The 17,894-nt window shown below is 39.8% G+C and overlaps 1 protein-coding gene across 1 annotated transcript in view; it reads right to left on the bottom strand.

Moving 5' to 3' along the window:
- Window positions 1-17,894, bottom strand: part of MAA3 (P-loop containing nucleoside triphosphate hydrolases superfamily protein) — a 464,706-nt gene that overhangs the window by 428,254 nt on the left and 18,558 nt on the right. The window contains exon 4 of the mRNA XM_089415984.1: window positions 8,503-8,703. Coding sequence (XP_089272110.1) covers window positions 8,503-8,703 — 201 coding nt within the window. The remainder of the gene's footprint in view (window positions 1-8,502; window positions 8,704-17,894) is intronic.

Below are 17,894 nucleotides of genomic sequence, written 5' to 3' on the forward strand. Positions count from 1 at the left end.
CGACTGGCCAGAACACGTACAGCCACGAAAACGTAGCTGTTGTTTAGCCGCAAAGCACCGTAACAACACCTCCAGGCAGTACAAGAATAGTCCACATGCACCGATTTTTCTAAAAGCCCGTAGGGCCTGATGGCCAGCAGAACTTGTGGGTGTCACCAGTTCGTGTTGGCTCTGATACCAGATGAAGCGGAAAAACTTATGATACGCAGAATTATATGTAGAAATATTTTATTAAAAAGATGAATAGACCGATGATGAATGTTTACAATGGGTTGCCTGGCTTATATACCGCCATGGGCACCCTTTGGGAAAGGGCATGATCTTATGATCGTGCCCTTTCGTCTAATTAAAATTAAAATTAAATAATAAACCTAAAGTTAACTAATTTTTTACATAACAATTTCTAAGTTAGGACAGCAAGAAAGGGATCAATTTAGCTAGCAATCTGCAGCCCTATCATTCCTTATTTTCATAATAGAACTTCCTCCCACAAGTCCTTCTTTGACACCATGTGCCCAATACATTTAGAGACCATTAAAACCTCTTAAAAGATTTTTTATCACCTTCAGACACCATTAAAACCTCTTAAAAGATTTTTTATTTTGATACACACAGATCTGGAATTTATTGTAAGTTATCATTTTAAAGATCTGTCCCTAACAGTCCAGCAATACAATCATGTTTGCATCAACAGCTTCACCGAATTTTCTGTTATATAAATCTGTAGATTTCAGCCTCAGAAAATAGTATAAAACAGATTTATACAAGTGGATAAACAGAATTCTATCTTGCCAAACAGATCTGGAAATATACAGTCTTCATTTCATATCACAGATTTGCCTTAAGTCTAATAAACTATCATTTTAAGCATTTAAAATTGGACTCGTGAAGATGTCATATAAATCTGCCCTTGTCAACTGAAAAACAACATTGGAACAGATTTATAATATGTTCACAGTCCATTCATTTACAATTATATCTCTAAGGGCTTAGTGAGGTTAGGGAAACCTGTTAAAATTGGCAACTAGGGCCAAACTCCATGTGGGTCATCTTATTAATGACAGCTGATATTTTACTTGGATCCCTCTCATCGAGAGGTGTAGGATTGATCTAAAGATCATCCGATTCCGATAAGTATTCATAGAGATATGAATTTATTTGTGTTATGGGACTATTCGTCAAGGTCAGCCAGCAACCAAATAAACCCCACTTGTGCTCAACGTTTTAGTATAAATAAAGGAGGACTTCAAGTCATTTAGACAGATAATCTTCTTGGTGATCTCTTCCTCTCCACTTGTCTTTGGGTTTTGGTAGGAGGAGAGACCTAAAGAGGATACGCTGCCCTAGAGGATGCCCTATCTTATACGCTGTCATGAAGGTGCCTTCTACGCAGCCCTAAAGGAGGAATCTTGGAGCTGCCCTAGCCACAGCAAGGAAGATAGGCCAGTGAGGGTTTGAAGGACATTGGAGGTCAGCTCCAAGTGCTACTACGAGAAGCCTTCTATAGGCTGTCTAAGGGAAACCTATATGCTGTCTAGAGAAGGTCTCCACTAGCCCTAGCCGCAGTCCAACAAGTGCCACAAGCTATGCCCTAGACGCAGTCAAGGAGGAGGCCAAATACAAGCCCTAACCGCTAACAGAAAGAGTCAAGGAACAGCGTGGAAGAGGGCTGCTACAGGAGGCCGAGTTTGGGAGTCTTAAGGCTGAAACTAGGGCCGAAAGGATAGGCTGCTAGGCTGAGTAGAAGATGAGTAAAACGCTGGCTGTTTGGGCACATTTGGAGGAGGCCATATGCTACAGCAAGGCTGTGTGGTAAGCCACAGGCCATACCACCACAACAAAGAAATAGCATGGGCTGTTTTGCTGTCATATGCCCTAAGGCAGCAACCTAGTAAGGGAGGAATTCACCTTCAGCAAGCCACAGTCTTCCAAGGTTTGTTTGGGGCAGCTTGGAGAAGATTAAGGCCACAGGTATGTGCCCTAACCAGTCTGACACTAACAGTCAACAGCAAGCAAGGTTGGACAAGCATGGATGCTGCTGCCTATGTATGAGGGATGTTAGATCTGTCTTGATGAAGGCTGTCCCATCTTCCATCCTACATAGAAAACAGAGATCCTTAACTATGAACCAATACAGTCCATGATAAGATGTGACAGCTAGGTGACCCATGAAGTTTGAATGCATACTAAGACATAGTGATAGTGCAGCAAGATGCATCGTACTTGGTGTAGCAAGTACATGGTGCTGCAAACACATTGGGACAGCAGCAAGCACGGTGCTGCAAACACAATGGGACAGCATGGCAAGCATGGTGCAGTAAGCACATTGGGACAGCAGTATGTTAAGCAAGGTGCAGCAAGCACATGGTGGCAAGCATGGTGCAGCAAGCACATTGGGACAGCAAGGTACATGATGTAGTACAGTGATGGGTACAGTCATGATTGGTAAAGCATGATGAGATGCAGCATAGTAATGATGGGTGCAGCATGGTGCAGCATGGTGAGGTGCAGCACATGGACGAGATGCAGCACAATGATAGGTGAAGGAGTCACCTTGGAGAATCAGTTGAAGCAACATGTCTTCAACTGATCTCATGTAGAGATGATCTATTCTCTTATCTAGAAAGTCAAACTGTTGACTTATGTTGTAAATGTTCTCTCTCTCTCTCTCTCTCCCTCTCTCTCTCTGCTGAACTATTGAAGAACATAGAAGAAGAATTGATCAAGGGTTTCCCCACATTGGGGTTTGTCCCTGGCTAGCGCCACATCTTGTGTCCTCTTGTCTTGGCTTGTCTTCTACGATTTATGTTTATGTTCTATCTGCAGTTTACTTTAATGCTAATGTGATTGCTAATCTGGAAAAGATATTGAGCTATCTGTGAAAATTGAAATAAATTGCTCTAAGCATAGAACATACCTAAAATTAACATGGTATCGGAGCTGAGGTGAAGACAATGCCCAAGCTAGAGTGAAAAAGCAATCACCAAAGACAGTTAGGAAAGGACAAAATGATCAATGGGTTCCTCATCCCTCTTCAAATTCACTGAGGGTGAAATCGAAGCAGAGAATATTATCAGAATGGCGCAGCGGAATATGGCCTACCTAAAGATCACTTCATTGGGAAGACCAGATCTTAGGGTGGAAGGAAAGGCAGATAACTAGTTCGGCCATTATGCAAAGAGTGTCCGAATGGCAGGGACACATCACTTGATGATGATAACAATCATTCTATGTACATCTTCAATGATCAGAGGAATGATAGTGCAGGTCATCAAGGTAATGGCTGACCCTTCAAGAAAGCAAGGAACCCCAGGTATGAAGAATCAAATGTTGTTTCTGATAAGATATAGAAGTGCTATCTTGTATTAGCCCTCTCCTTCAGATTCTTTGGGAATCTGGCTTATTGATTGCAGTGCTTCAAGGCACTCCATCGAATAGAAGGGTGCTCTCTCTCTAATTTGGTAGAGATGGAAACATTTGTGGGATTATACTTGGAGCCGATGCCACCTATCCTGGAAAGGGTGTTACCCCTCAATTGAATGAGGGTAACTCGATTCATTTACAAGAATCTCTTTTATGTACCTGATTGCAAGAAGAACCTGGTGTCCATTTCGGCAATGGAAGTCAAAAGGTTTCAGGGTGGCATTCATCGATGGAAAGGTACGTGTTTGAAAATAGAATTTTCTAAGATGCTTTTACTCGTGGGTTCAGGGTTGGCAATTTGTGTCAAGTTGCAGGATGGTCCATTGGGGACCATATCAGTTGACACATCTGATCTATAGCACCAGAGGTCTACTTATGGGGCCCTACCCGATATGAGTCAGATGGTGACTCAGATGCCTGAATTCAAGAAGAGCATGAAGGTACATGTCTGAGATGTACCGAAGGAAAATCTTACAAGGGGACCATTCCCCTCATGTAGCAGGTCCACAGGTTTGGAACAACCCGAGGAGTTTGAGATTCATGATCGAGAATCTCATGTATACAAGTGGGAGAAAGCCCTCTATGGGTTGAAGTATAACACCCCGGGCATAGTATGAGAGGATTGATAGCTGTCTGATGAAGCTAAGATTCACTAGGAGTGAAACCAATCCAAACCATTGCTCAAAGGTTGTGGATGATAGACCTCTCATACTGGCACCTTCTGAGGACGACCTATTTCTGACAGGTGCAGACCCTCTCACTTGCAGAAGTAAGAGGGAGTTGGATTCCAGATAAGGAATGGTAAACTGCAAGCCCGTGACTACCTCGAGGATCTTAACTTTCAAAAGTTATATGGTGATGATGTCGGACCAGATTTGGGAAATGCCTCTGAGTTTCATAAACTCATTTGCATTGATGTTCTTGGTGAACTTTCGTCCAGGGATATGTTTTGCAGTTAGCATGGTGAGCTCATATTTGGTTGAGCCTCACTGGATTGGTGCCAAGAATCTTCTGAGATATCTTCGGGGCACAATCTCTCATGGATTGAGATACACTGTCGGAAATATGAAGCTGCATGATTATTTAAATGTTGACTAGGCAGGCAGTGTGGAGGATCACTAGAGCACTTCTCAGTGTTGGTTCTCTTTGGGTTCTACTTTGATATCATGGATGAGCAGGAAGCAGAAGTTAGTTGCTATAAGCACCGTCAAGACCGAATACATAGCTACGAGTATGATCTCGTATGAAGCTGCCTGGTTGTGGAAGCTCTTCAATGAGTTGTTTGTACATATGATGAATACCACCGTGATCCTCTATGACAACCAGGGGGGATTCGATTATTGAGGAATCTCGTATTCGATGATTGCTCCAGTAGATAAACATCAGATACTACCTTGTCTAGGATATGGTAAGTTGATGAGCAAGGAGGTTCCATCGCATTGAGACTAATGTACAGGTCGCAGACACTTTGTCAAAGCCCCGGGGAAAGATCAAATCTGTGATTTTCCCGAACGACTTGGAGTCGTTGAGAGACCTTTGTAAAAGGGTCCTACATGTTGCATGCATTGAGCTCTGGGAGCTCTGGGGGGCTTGAGGTACTTACTGGAGCGACATACGACCACAGGGCGACTCACCCTCCCCTGGTGATGCGCTATGTACAAGGTGACAGATTCAACCTTTCCCTATGACACCTCGTGGTGACTATGGAACAGGATGATTAGTTCTCCTGTGGACCGGGATGATTAGTTCTCCCGTGGCAACTATGGAACAGGATGATTAGTTCTCCTGTGGACCAGGATGAATAGTTCTCCCGTGGCAACTATGAAACAGGATGATTAGTTCTCCTGTGGGCCAGGATGATTAGTTCTCCCTTGGCAACTGTGAGCCAGGATGATTAGTTCTCCTGTGGCAACCGATGGACAGGATGATTCATTCTTCTGTCGACAGGATGATTAGTTCTCTTGTCAAGGCATCCTACCCATGCAGTCTAGGACTCAAGGGAAGGAAGTACCTCTCATCTGATCAATGAGTAAGGAAATGGGGTTAGGGACCATAGTAGTACTATCAATGGATGCATCGTTGTATCTACCGTACTCCCTATGCTAGGATAACCTCCATTGATCTAGGATCAATGTAACTGATCTGGGATCAGTATGAGTGATTTGAGACACTCTCTTGTGATATTGATCTAGGATCAATAAAACTGACTTCGGGTCAGTAAGATGAAACTGACTTTGGGTCAATAGAGAATGGTATGAGACATTCTCGATCAATTCTTCTTCTTCATGGTTCAGCAGAGCAGAGCAGAACAGAGCAGTGCAGGGCACTGATGGCAGAGATAGTACAGTCGGACATATGGATCAGCAGATGGAGTTCTCCCTAGTTGAGAGGGAGTGTTAAAATTGGCAACTAGGGCCAAACTCCATGTGGGTCATCTTATTAATGACAGCTGATATTTTTCTTGGATCCCTCTCATCAAGAAGTGTAGGATTGATCTAAAGATCATCTGATTCCGATAAGTATTCATGGAGATATGAATTTATTTGTGTTATGGGACTATTCGTCAAGGTCGGCCAGCAACCAAATAAACCCCACTTGTGCTCAACATTTTAGTACAAATAAAGGAGGACTTCAAGTCATTTAGACAGATAATCTTCTTGGTGATCTCTTCCTCTCCACTTGTCTTTGGATTTTGGTGGGAGGAGAGACCTAAAGAGGATACGCTGCCCTAGAGGATGCCCTATCCTATACGTTGTCATGAAAGTGCCTTCTACGCAGCCCTAAAGGAGGAATCTTGGAGCTGCCCTAGCCGCAGCAAGGAAGATAGGCCAGCAAGGGTTTGAAGGACGTTGGAGGTCAGCTCCAAGTGCTACTAGGAGAAGCCTTCTATAGGCTGTCTAAGGGAAACCTATACGCTGTCTAGAGAAGGTCTCCACTAGCCCTAGCCGCAGTCCAACAAGTGCCACAAGCTATGCCCTAGACGCAGTCAAGGAGGAGGCCAAATACAAGCCCTAACCGCTAACAGAAAGAGTCAAGGAACAGCGTGGAAGAGGGCTGCTACAGGAGGCCGAGTTTGGGAGTCTTAAGGCTGAAACTAGGGCCGAAAGGATAGGCTGCTAGGCTGAGTAGAAGATGAGTAAAACGCTGGCTGTTTGGGCACATTTGGAGGAGGCCATATGCTACAGCAAGGCTGTGTGGTAGGCCGAAGGCCATACCGCTACAGCAAGGCTGTGTGGTAGGCCGCAGGCCATACCACCACAGAAAAGAAATAGCATGGGCTGTTTTGCTGTCATATGCCCTAAGGAAGCAACCTAGTAAGGGAGGAATTCACCTTCAGCAAGCCGCAGTCTTCCAAGGTTTGTTTGGGGCAGCCTGGAGAAGATTAAGGCCACAAGTATGTGCCCTAACCAGTCTGACAGTAACAAAGCTAGCAAGGTTGGACAAGCATGGATGCTGCTGCCTATGCACGAGGGATGTTAGATCTGTCTTGATGAAGGCTGTCCCATCTTCCATCCTACATAGAAAACAGAGATCCTTAACTATGAACCAATACAGTCCATGATAAGATGTGACAGCTAGGTGACCCATGAAGTTTGAATGCATACTAAGACATAGTGATAGTGCAGCAAGATGCATGGGCAGCATGATAGCAGCAATGGTACTTGGTGTAGCAAGTACATGGTGCTGCAAACACATTGGGACAGCAGCAAGCACAGTGCTGCAAACACAATGGGACAGCATGGCAAGCATGGTGCAGTAAGCACATTGGGACAGTTGTATGTTAAGCAAGGTGCAGCAAGCACATGGTGCAGCAAGCACATTGGGACAGCAAGGTACATGATCCAGTACAATGATGGGTACAGTCATGATTGGTAAAGCATGATGAGATGCAGCATAGTAATGATGGGTGCAGCATGGTGCAGCATGGTGAGGTGCAGCACATGGACGAGATGCAGCACAATGATAGGTGAAGGAGTCACCTTGGAGAATCAGTTGAAGCAACATGTCTTCAACTGATCTCATGTAGAGATGATCTATTCTCTTATCTAGAAAGTCAAACTGTTGACTTCTGTTGTAAATGTACTATATATCTCTCTCTCTCTCTCTGCTGAACTATTGAAGAACATAGAAGAAGAATTGATCAAGGGTTTCCCCACATTGGGGTTTGTCCCTGGCTAGCGCCACATCTTGTGTCCTCTTGTCTTGGCTTGTCTTCTGCGATTTATGTTTATGTTCTATCTGCAGTTTACTTTAATGCTGATGTGATTGCTAATGTGGAAAAGATATTGAGCTAACTGTGAAAATTGAAATAAATTGCTCTAAGCATAAAACATACCTAAAATTAACAAAACCCCTCCAGTGTTGGTATTTTCCCATTGTAGAGTGAGGAAACAAGTTACTTAGGTGACGGCTGTGACTCTTCCAAGCTCCATTTGGCATTTCACCTAGTGAAGACTTTGCAGTAGGGTGAGAGATTAACTGGTAACAGTACTCAGTCTCCAATTTTATACAAGATATTTTATGTTTTGAAAGACTTCATGGCATGTGCTCTTTCTTTTATCTTTCAACTATTGCCTCACTGAAAATAGTGAAAAGCATACTTGGGAAAAGCACATCTGGTAACTATGGTTTTTGGGCCATATACATGTCAATCCAGATTCCAAACCCTGGAAGAAGCTTCAGGGTCAAGAAGCCTAGTAAACAAAGAACCTTCAACTCCATCTAGATAGCTGTGGTAAAGAAATGATGAGAGGGTAATCAGTAGAATGCAAAGTGTTAAAAGTAAAACAGACCCACCTAACTCTTCAAGGAAGAAAACAAAGACTACAACCAACAGTTTGTTTGTTTGGCATCCAAATTGGAATGATTACTTAGAAGATGTGATCTACTTGAAAGAGATATGCAGCAAGCGTTTACTCAAAATCGAATGTAGAAAACATGTATGGTTAAAGACAAAACAAAGTGCAAGTACAGAGTGTAAAATACCATTAATTACTTAACTCAAAAGAAACAGCAATGAATTCAACATATAATGTGACATGTACCCAGTAGTAATGGCTATGCTAACAACATTTTCACCTTAAGGATCCACAATACAGTGTTGGTTCCTTGGAGGGCTGCAACCATTTTTGAAAGTCTTGAACAGGGTGAAATCTGCTCCACATTCAACTGATTGACTTCCCCATCAAGGAACATCCGCAGCTTCAGTATTGTTCTGCCTTCACGACCTTCCACCATTGCAAAAGCATGTGTACTTGGAAGATCAGAACCCTCTTGGAACTGGAGAAAACATCATTGTTAATTCATTTGTAAGAGTCTGCCAATTTCAATAAAAATAGTAGCAAATTAACAAATGGATATAACTTACAAAATTTGGCAGTAGATTATAGGAGTAACGTTTACGTATTTGACAGATAATGCTACAGAAAAAATTCTGTAAATGTCACTCCCACCAGGACAGAACTTTTAAAAGCAAATTAGTGAGCCAAAGCTTGAAAAACATGACTATGAAGAGTCAAATCAGTTATTAGTAATTTGGTATGGCGCCACTTAACCATGCTAAAATAGTATAACAGAATCAATGTTTTAGCTGCATTTACTAGTGTTTACCCTTTTAGAAGCATTCAAAGATGCCTAACCTTAATCCAGGAGATGTAAATTTTGATGACTGCCACTGTGCAGGCCTATTTTCAAAACAGTTTGGAGCATCCTGCTAGAGGACAGAGGATGACAACACCACAAAGAACATCTTAACCAAGATCAAGGCTGCTACCGGCTGATTTGATGGACCGTGAAAAAAAAAACCCAGTGTACTAGGACTGAGTTATGATATTATTATATTTGGTATGGGTGTTAAAAGTCCAATGATTTCATCTGCAGAGGTCTAGGGATAGCTTATCATAATGAGGCAGAAAATGAGGATATAGTTTAAGGTCCTAAAACTGGCTTGGAAAAAGAATCAACAATTTGAAGATTAAAGGAGACGGACCCTGTCATCCTTGGGCATATTCTTTATTGCTGTTAAAAAAGGAAAATTGAAGTCACCTTTGAGGTTAGTGAGGACTGCATTATTCACCACATAAGATCTTTGACGACTTTGTTAATTGTAGCATGGGGTTTGTAACGAATAAAATATAAATATAATATAAAAGATAATAATCATAAATAATAGTTAGTTAAGCTAGTAAATAGGTTGAAGAGGCATGTCTAATAGGACATGACTCTTCATGAAGAGACACTTGCATGGTATATAGCCAAGCCTCTCATTCTCATTGTAAATCATTATCAATATCATTCTTATTCATACATTTAATATAATATTTGTATCATCATGGATATCTTTATATTCCGAGTCTTTTGGAGTAATTAATTTATAGAAGGAACTTTGTTCATTACATTGGTATCAGAGTTGTTTGATCCTCTGGTCGCTCAACCGTTGCACAGAGGCGTGTTCTTCGATCTAGGTCTTTGACCGTCAAATTCATCAACATTGTTGTCATTGAAGCGTTTTGCTACAAGAATTTGGAGTTTCTCGATTTCACTATCAAGCATTTGGCCATTAAAAAAAAATCAATATAAATGGAGAGAAAATAAAAGTAAAAAAATAAGATTAAAAAAATATATAGAAAAAAAATCAAATTCAAAAAAAAAAAAGTACATATAAAGATTAAAAAAAAAAAGATTTAAAAATAAATAAATAAATATAGTCTATGTAAAGTTTGAAGGAGAACATTCATATATATAAAAAAGGTTCTACATTATTGATAAAAAGTGCATAATAAAGATAAGAGGGAATCTTTCCAAATATATTTAAAACTATATGTAACAGAAGTAAGAGAAGGAAGAGTAAATAATATTATCTTGATTCTTCATTAAGTGGTTTGCAAGCCCGTGGTTATAGAAACCCATGTTAATTGCCCATGGTATTTTAAAAAGTTAAAAGAAAAAGAAAAAAAAGAAAAAAACAAACAAACAAACAAACAAACAAAACAAAAGGAATACGTTACGTGGAGAACATTTTAACGGAGGTTTTAAAAACAACCCATGGTAATAGCCCATGGTATTTTAAAAGTTAAAGAAAAAACAAGGATACAAAAGCTCTTACGTGAAAGGTAAATATTACTTTTTATAGGAGGTTTTAAAAACAACCCATGGTAATAGCCCATGGTCTTTTAAAAGTAAAAGATATTTTGATAACATTGGAGAAAAAAGGTGTGATCTAAATAATTTTAATCGTTCAAATCTAAAGATTGTGACCGTACCAAGAGTCACGTCTCATCCAAGTCTCATCCAAATTTTATGAGAAAAAAAATATTATTATAATTATAAAAAAGGATACTATATAAGCCTTATACATATAAAAGGAAAAGTGGGTCTCAAAAAAGTATATATAAATTTTATATAATTATAATTTTATAATGTATATAAATTAAAATTATATAATATATATAATTTATAATTATATATATATATATATATAAATAAAATAAAATATAAAATATATATATATATATTATATATAATTTTTTTTATTAAAAGAGTGAACAAAAAAAAGAAGAAGAAGAAGAAGAAGAAGAGAAAATATATATATATATATATATTGATATTAGATTTTATAAGAGAGAAGTGGAAATATATTTTATAGATTAAAAAAAAAAGAAAAAAAAGAGCGATATATATAAAATAAAAAGAGAGTTAAAAAAATATTATATATAAAAAAAAAAAGTCCCAAGTTCATCTTAACAAAGTAAAAATGGAGTCAACCGTTGACCATAAAGAAATTGAGTGCAGTCCAAAAATTAGAAATGAAAGGTTTCCTGAAACCTTTGGTAAATATGTTGATACATTATTTCAAATCAACGGATCGCTCGCAGGAAGGGACATCATAATCTCTATCTGTCCTGCTAAAAGAAGTAATTATGTTAGTCCTAAATGTGCTAACCAATTGGTGATTCCTAAATCAAATATAGTTGAAACAAATATTTTTGGCAAACAATACGATATAAGCAATTTACACCTAAATATTGGAGATTATACTTTTACCTCAAAATTCACCGTGAAAACCTTACGTTTTGACGATATTGACATTAACAGTGACATTGTTTTAGGGTTACCTTGGATGGAAACTCTAGGTTCCTTTATTCTAAATACAAAGAAGAAGTTTTTAACATTTTCTTACAAGAAGAAGAAAATAACGCTCCAAGATTTTACACTAAAACCACATTTAATAACACCAGAAGATATCTCAGATATTTCAAAAGTAATGTCTCAAGAAGATAAAAAGGTATTACAAAATATGCAAAAAGAAATTGACAAAATCAATGTTGACAAAAATGAAGAAATTTCTCGATTTGAAAACCATAGCGAAAAATTACTGTCGCAAATTAAGAAACTTAAGAAGGATAAGAAGTCATTAGAAAACAAGGTACAACAACATATCAAGAAAGAAGCATCAAATGTAGGAATTCAAGTTGATGACAAAACAACAAATACCGATCGAGTGAATATGACAACTCAAGAAGACAAGTCAGTTAAAGAAACGACACACTTAGATGTTGCAGTTCAGACAATGAACATCCCAAGTGAATGTTCCATAACCATCTCAACATCTTTGCCAGAAGAAAATATAAAAATTGGCACATGCCCAGTAAGAAGAAATCAAACCAAAAAAGTTCCATATCAGCATCCGAACCATGAAAACAGACAAATCAACCATGCTACATATTTGAACCAGTCAGAACCAAGACAACAAATTAATGTTTCAAAGAATAATGATGTAACATCAATTTCGTCTTATGCTGACAAGTCGTTACAAAATTTTAGTGATCAAAATGCTATACAGAAGATTAATCTAGGATGGTCTGATCCCTTCTCAGTGCGACAATTTTGTTTGTCACTAAGAAGATCATATCAGCTTGTATCGACGAAGATGACTATTCCAAGACAGAAAGACTTTCGAAGCCGAAATCAAGCCTTTTTTCATCGACAAGCTTTGAGGACAAAGCTTTTTGAGGAAGGAGGCAATGTAACGAATAAAATGTATAAATAATATAAATATAATGTAAAAGATAATAATCATAAATAATAGTTAGTTAAGCTAGTAAATAGGTTGAAGAGGCATGTCTAATAGGACATGACTCTTCATGAAGAGACAATTGCTTGGTATATAAGCAAGCCTCTCATTCTCATTGTAAATCATTATCATTATCATTCTTATTCATACATTTAATATAATATTTGTATCCTCATGGATATCTTTATATTCTGAGTCTTTTGGAGTAATTAATTTATAGAAGGAAGTTAGTTCGCTTCAGGGTTTTGTAGTTGGATCTGAGCCATGTTCAGGTTGTTGTGGCTGGATCCCCAATTGCACACAAGCCCTGTTTTGTCTGCATACAACAATTCCAATGCCTCCACACCCTTGACCTTCCAATTGCATTTTGAATCCATAGACAGATTATGGTTACCCTGTGATTGTGCAAGCATCTTGGGATCCAGATCTAGATCTACAACATACCCATCATTCATCCAGTCCTGTCATGTACTGAGGAGCCAACAGTTTGTCAGAGGTATGTTAAATGATCCAAACCCAATGTGGCTTCTTAGAGGAGGTCAAGTCAGTTGGATTTAAGTTACAGTGTAGAATGAACTATTACAGGAATGGGCCATTTTGGGCAACCAAACATTCCCAGCGGAACAGGGATTGTGGTGCTTGCCCTCTCTCATTACTTTAAAAGTTTTGTGGTTGATCACGGCGTGGATAGCATGCCCCAAAGTCTATCTCCCAAAGATGTGCACTTTGGAGCTGGATGACCTCTCTCTGGGATGATGTAGTGGATTAGGGTAATTTTGCCCTAGGTTTCTTGCACATTTAGTATTTTATTCACAATTTTCCTTCCACGTCGCAAAAATAAACAATTTCAATATAGAATTTGTCCATGGTAACAATATAGCAAGGTATTACAATTTAACCCAACAAATAGTATTAATTGCGTTTATTATTCCAATAAGACAACCAATCCAGCGGTACTTTTAATTCCCAAGTCTAGATTCCAACACAAGAAAGCTAGTGAATCCATTAATTACAACAGTACTTCGAGAATAGTCTAATTACACTAAACTAATTACTCTAGCTTGCCTCAATAATGAGTGTTTACATTCAAATCAATTTACTAGACGATTAGGGTCTGATGCAATGCAAAACCCACACAGCCCTCAGCAAACTTCAGTCTGAAATTATATTGCCTTAGTCCAGATTTTCGGGCCCTGTGGCTCTGTTGCAGACTCATTCAGAATTGTGTTGTCCCAGAATGGTGTTACATTCACTGTTCTACTACAACAAGGATTGATCATTCGTCCTGCTATCATGTAGGCCTCTGTCCACAAATATGGTCTCTGACCCTTGCATCCAGTCACCAAAAAACTGTTTCCAGCTACAGCGACGTTATTTTAGGTCCTTTTTTCTACTTCAGTCCACAGTAACAACGTTGGTCCTCTTGAAAATGTCCAGAACAGAGACTCCTGAAAAACTGTATAATCTGCTCCTTCAAAAAAATGATTTCTTATTACAGGAAGCCCATGCGAAGGTAGGTAGTCGCTAAAACTTCGCAAGTGTAATTTCGAGTGTAATTTCGAGCTATGGGATGCCTTGCGATGGTTGTCTCATTATGTATGGTACTTTGTTCACTTCCCAAAATAGCCAGCGAAACACTGTCCAGTCTTCAAAACATAAACGAACTGTTCCCAAAGCTACTACAAATTTCACTGCCTTCAATAGAATGGTTTCCCTGTGGCCATAACAAGAGACAAACAAGAATAAACTTCGTTGCGTTTCCCAAATAGTGCTCCTATTCCAGACAGAATGAGGAGAAAAATAAAAATGTGTCAACTAGGGTGGAATCTTTCGCCATTGAAATTGACAAGATAGAAGGGGTCTTAAAACCCTCAGAGCTAATGCTCAAAATAACATATGAGATGATCCACACTTGATGATCAAAATTGAATTCATCCCTCTCATATTTATAGATTTCCTAGAGGGATCTCTTCTTCTAAAATGATTCAGTAAACTTTAGTCCAAGCCCCAATTTTTGGTTCTTTTCCCAGCTGCCCCAAAACTTGCCGAATAGTGGGAATTTTTGGGGTTTTTTTCCCCTTTTTGGAGGATTATAGCCTACGGGGATTGATAGGCTACTTTGTCCCATTGGTCCTCAATTCGTAGAGGACATTACAGTCCCCCCTGCCCGAAATTGCTTGCCCTCAAGCAATTGCAAATTCAGGTGCTGCAGAATATGTTCCCCTTCCCATGTCACGTCCTCCTCTGGCAAATTCTTCCACCTAATAAGGTATTCTAGAATTACTCTTCCTCTTAACTTCTTTTCCCGTATGGCCCTGATCATCTCTAGAATTAAATCTAGTTGCCCTTCGTTGTCTAAGGGCGACAATTCGACAAATTCGGTGATTTGCTACCCCACAGTGTTCTTGAGGCACGACATGAAATACATTATGGATTCTGCTATCTCTAGGAAGTTCTAATACATACGCCTCTTCGCCAATCTTCCGAAGGATTTTGTACGGCCCATAGAACCTAGGCTTCAGCTTTTAAGCACCACCCTTCTTAAGGGTAGATAGTCAATAGGGCTACAATCTCAAGAAGATAAGGTCTCCTACCTCAAAACTGTGTTTTGTTCGACGTTGATCTGCGTACAAATTTGTCGATTCTGAGCGCCCTGCGTGTTTTCCTTGAGTACTCTGAGGATGCCCTGACTTCCTTGTATCTAATCCTTAGCAATAGGCGCCTTATTGTCTCCAAAAACCCTATCGATAAAGGATGGTTCATCATACCCATATAAAGCTCTTAATGGTGAAATCCCAACAGATAAGTGGTAGGTAGTGTTGTAGTAGTGCTCCCCAAGGTACAACCACTTGATCCATGCCTTCTGCTAACCTATCACATAGTTGCGTAAGTATCCTTCAATCCACTCATTTATGATTGCTATTTGGCCATCTGTCTGCGGATGATAGATAGTGCTAGGGGTTAATTTAGTCCCCACGACCCTGAAAAGTTCCTGCCAAAAAGAACCCATAAACCTGTTGTCACGATCGCTGACTATATTCTTTGGCAATCCATGCAGTCTGAAGACCTCTCGGAAAAAACAGTTTCGCTACTTGTTTGGTTGAATAATCAGATGAGATTGCAAAGAAATGTGCGAATTTGGTCAACCTATCCACCACGGTGTAAATGCAATCTTTACCTTGCGCTTTGGGCAACCCTGTAATGAAGTCCATCGAGATGCTCTCCCATTTCTGTTTAGGAATAGGTAGAGGTTGGAGAAGACCTGCAGGATGCGTATGCTCAACCTTATTTTGTTGGCATGTCATGCATTCCTTGACGTATTTCATCACATCTTTCTTCAAACCCTTCCAAGAAAATCATTCCCGAATTTGTCGATACGTCTTGAAAAAACCTTGATGTCCAACCGATGGAATGTCATGGGTGATTTTCAAAATCTTCTCCTTGAGTGTGGACTCGAGAACCAAGTATATTTTGTCCTTATAATAAATAACCCTGTCAGCTAGTTTGTACCTATCGTCTTGGATGATCCGGTCGATAATTGCGCAAGCAAATTGGTTCTTAGCATACTTTGCTAAGAGGTGAGCCTTCCAATCTTCAGTAAGTTCTATGAGGGCACATGTTGTTGGTTTCCTGGAAAGTGCATTGACCACAACATTCTTCTTTCCCTTCACATACTCAATATCAAAATCATAAGCTTGGATCTTGCTCACCCATTTCTGTTGCCGCTCATTCAAGTCCTTTTGCCCCAGGAAATGACGCAGGTTGTTGTGGTTTGTCCTAACTATAAACTTGTTTCCTACCAAATATTGCCTGAACTTTGCCAACGCATGCATGATAGTCAACATCTCCTTGTTGTATATGGAATAAAGCTTCTTTGTGTCTTGAAGATTCTGACTTTCAAATGTGATAGGGTGACCCTTTTGCATTAAGACGGCCCCTATGCCTTCTCCTGATGCATCGCACTCCAATATAAATGGCTAACTAAAGTCAGGGAGGGTCAACACAAGACATGAACTCGTCACTTCTTTGAGCTTGTTAAATGTCTTGTTGGATTTGTCTATCCACCTAAATGCCCCCTTTTTGGTTAAATCTGTCAAGGGTGCGCTTAGCTGAGAGATACCTTTAACAAACCATCGGTAATAACTAGAAAGTCTGAAGAATCCTCACAATTTTGTCAAGTTCTTAGGTGTGGCCCAATCCAATATGTATCCAAATGCTCAAAATTGTATCCAAATGCCCCAAATGATCATCCCATGGTTTGTTGTAAATGAGAAGGTCGTCAAAGAATACCAATGAAACTTCCTTAGCTGCTTGCTAAAGATATTGTTCATATAGAATTAGAAAATGGCGGGGGCATTGGCTAGCCCAAACGGCATGACCAAAAATTCAAAGTGTCCATAATGGCATCGAAATGTTGTTTTTGGCATGTCCTCCTCTCAAACTCAGATTTGATGTTACCCTAATCATAAATCAATCTTTGAAAAGTAAATGTAATGTTCCAAACTTAAAAAAACAATGATATACAAAAGAAAATACGATTCATACACAGAAAAATTAAATGATCAGCAAATACTCAGTACACATCAGAAATGAGAACCAGCTGAGCCATTTTATTAATGGAATGGAGCAAGTACAATAGTGTGGAAAATGCACCTAGGCTTGCCTAAAGGGCAAGCTTGACAGAACCCAAGTGTCAAACAGTAAGCTCAAAGCTGGAAAGTAATTGCTCCTCTAATTCTCTGCATTGTCTCCTAGTAACTACAACTGTTGGCTGGAAAGGAACTGCTAGAAACCCCGCCTCTGGTGCTCAAAAATGATGAAACTTCAGCCACAAGCTCCTTGGCCAAAACCCACAAAAACCTAGAAAGGGTTTCGCCCAAATCCAACCTCCCAAATTCGAACTCCTCTATGGCCCACGCCCTCTAAACAGCTCCAAAAATACGGCCTGCAAGGAATGGCCACAAATTCCTCCTCCAAGCTCTGAAAGGGAAGCAAACACCACTCCAAATATCTCCTCTAACCTCCACGACAAAGCTCAACCTCCAAGACTGATACTCTACCCACCAAGTGAGCTCCCAACACTGCCTCTGCGTTGGCCCAGGTAGTGCGAAAGTCACACTACCCAACAAGAAGCTCAATCAGCTCCCAAACTCTCCCAAATGATGACAATCCTCCCTAGCCTCCTCTCCAGAAAATCTCACATCCAAACTCCACTGCTAAGCATCACCAACAAACTTGGCCTTGTCTCCACTGCGTTCTCCAGAAATACACACCACCTGGAAGTGAATGCTACTGCTGGAAATCACAATGTGATCCTCCTTCTGAAGAAATGAAGAAAACCTTCCTAGGGTGGCACTCGAAGTCCCCCGAAGAAAGGATGAGCTCTCTGCCTAAAGAA

The sequence above is a fragment of the Pinus tabuliformis genome, chromosome 3_2 (genome assembly GCF_031772625.1).
Source record: "Pinus tabuliformis cultivar Carrire ecotype Pingquan chromosome 3_2, CPIR1, whole genome shotgun sequence".
Lineage (NCBI taxonomy): Eukaryota > Viridiplantae > Streptophyta > Pinopsida > Pinales > Pinaceae > Pinus > Pinus tabuliformis.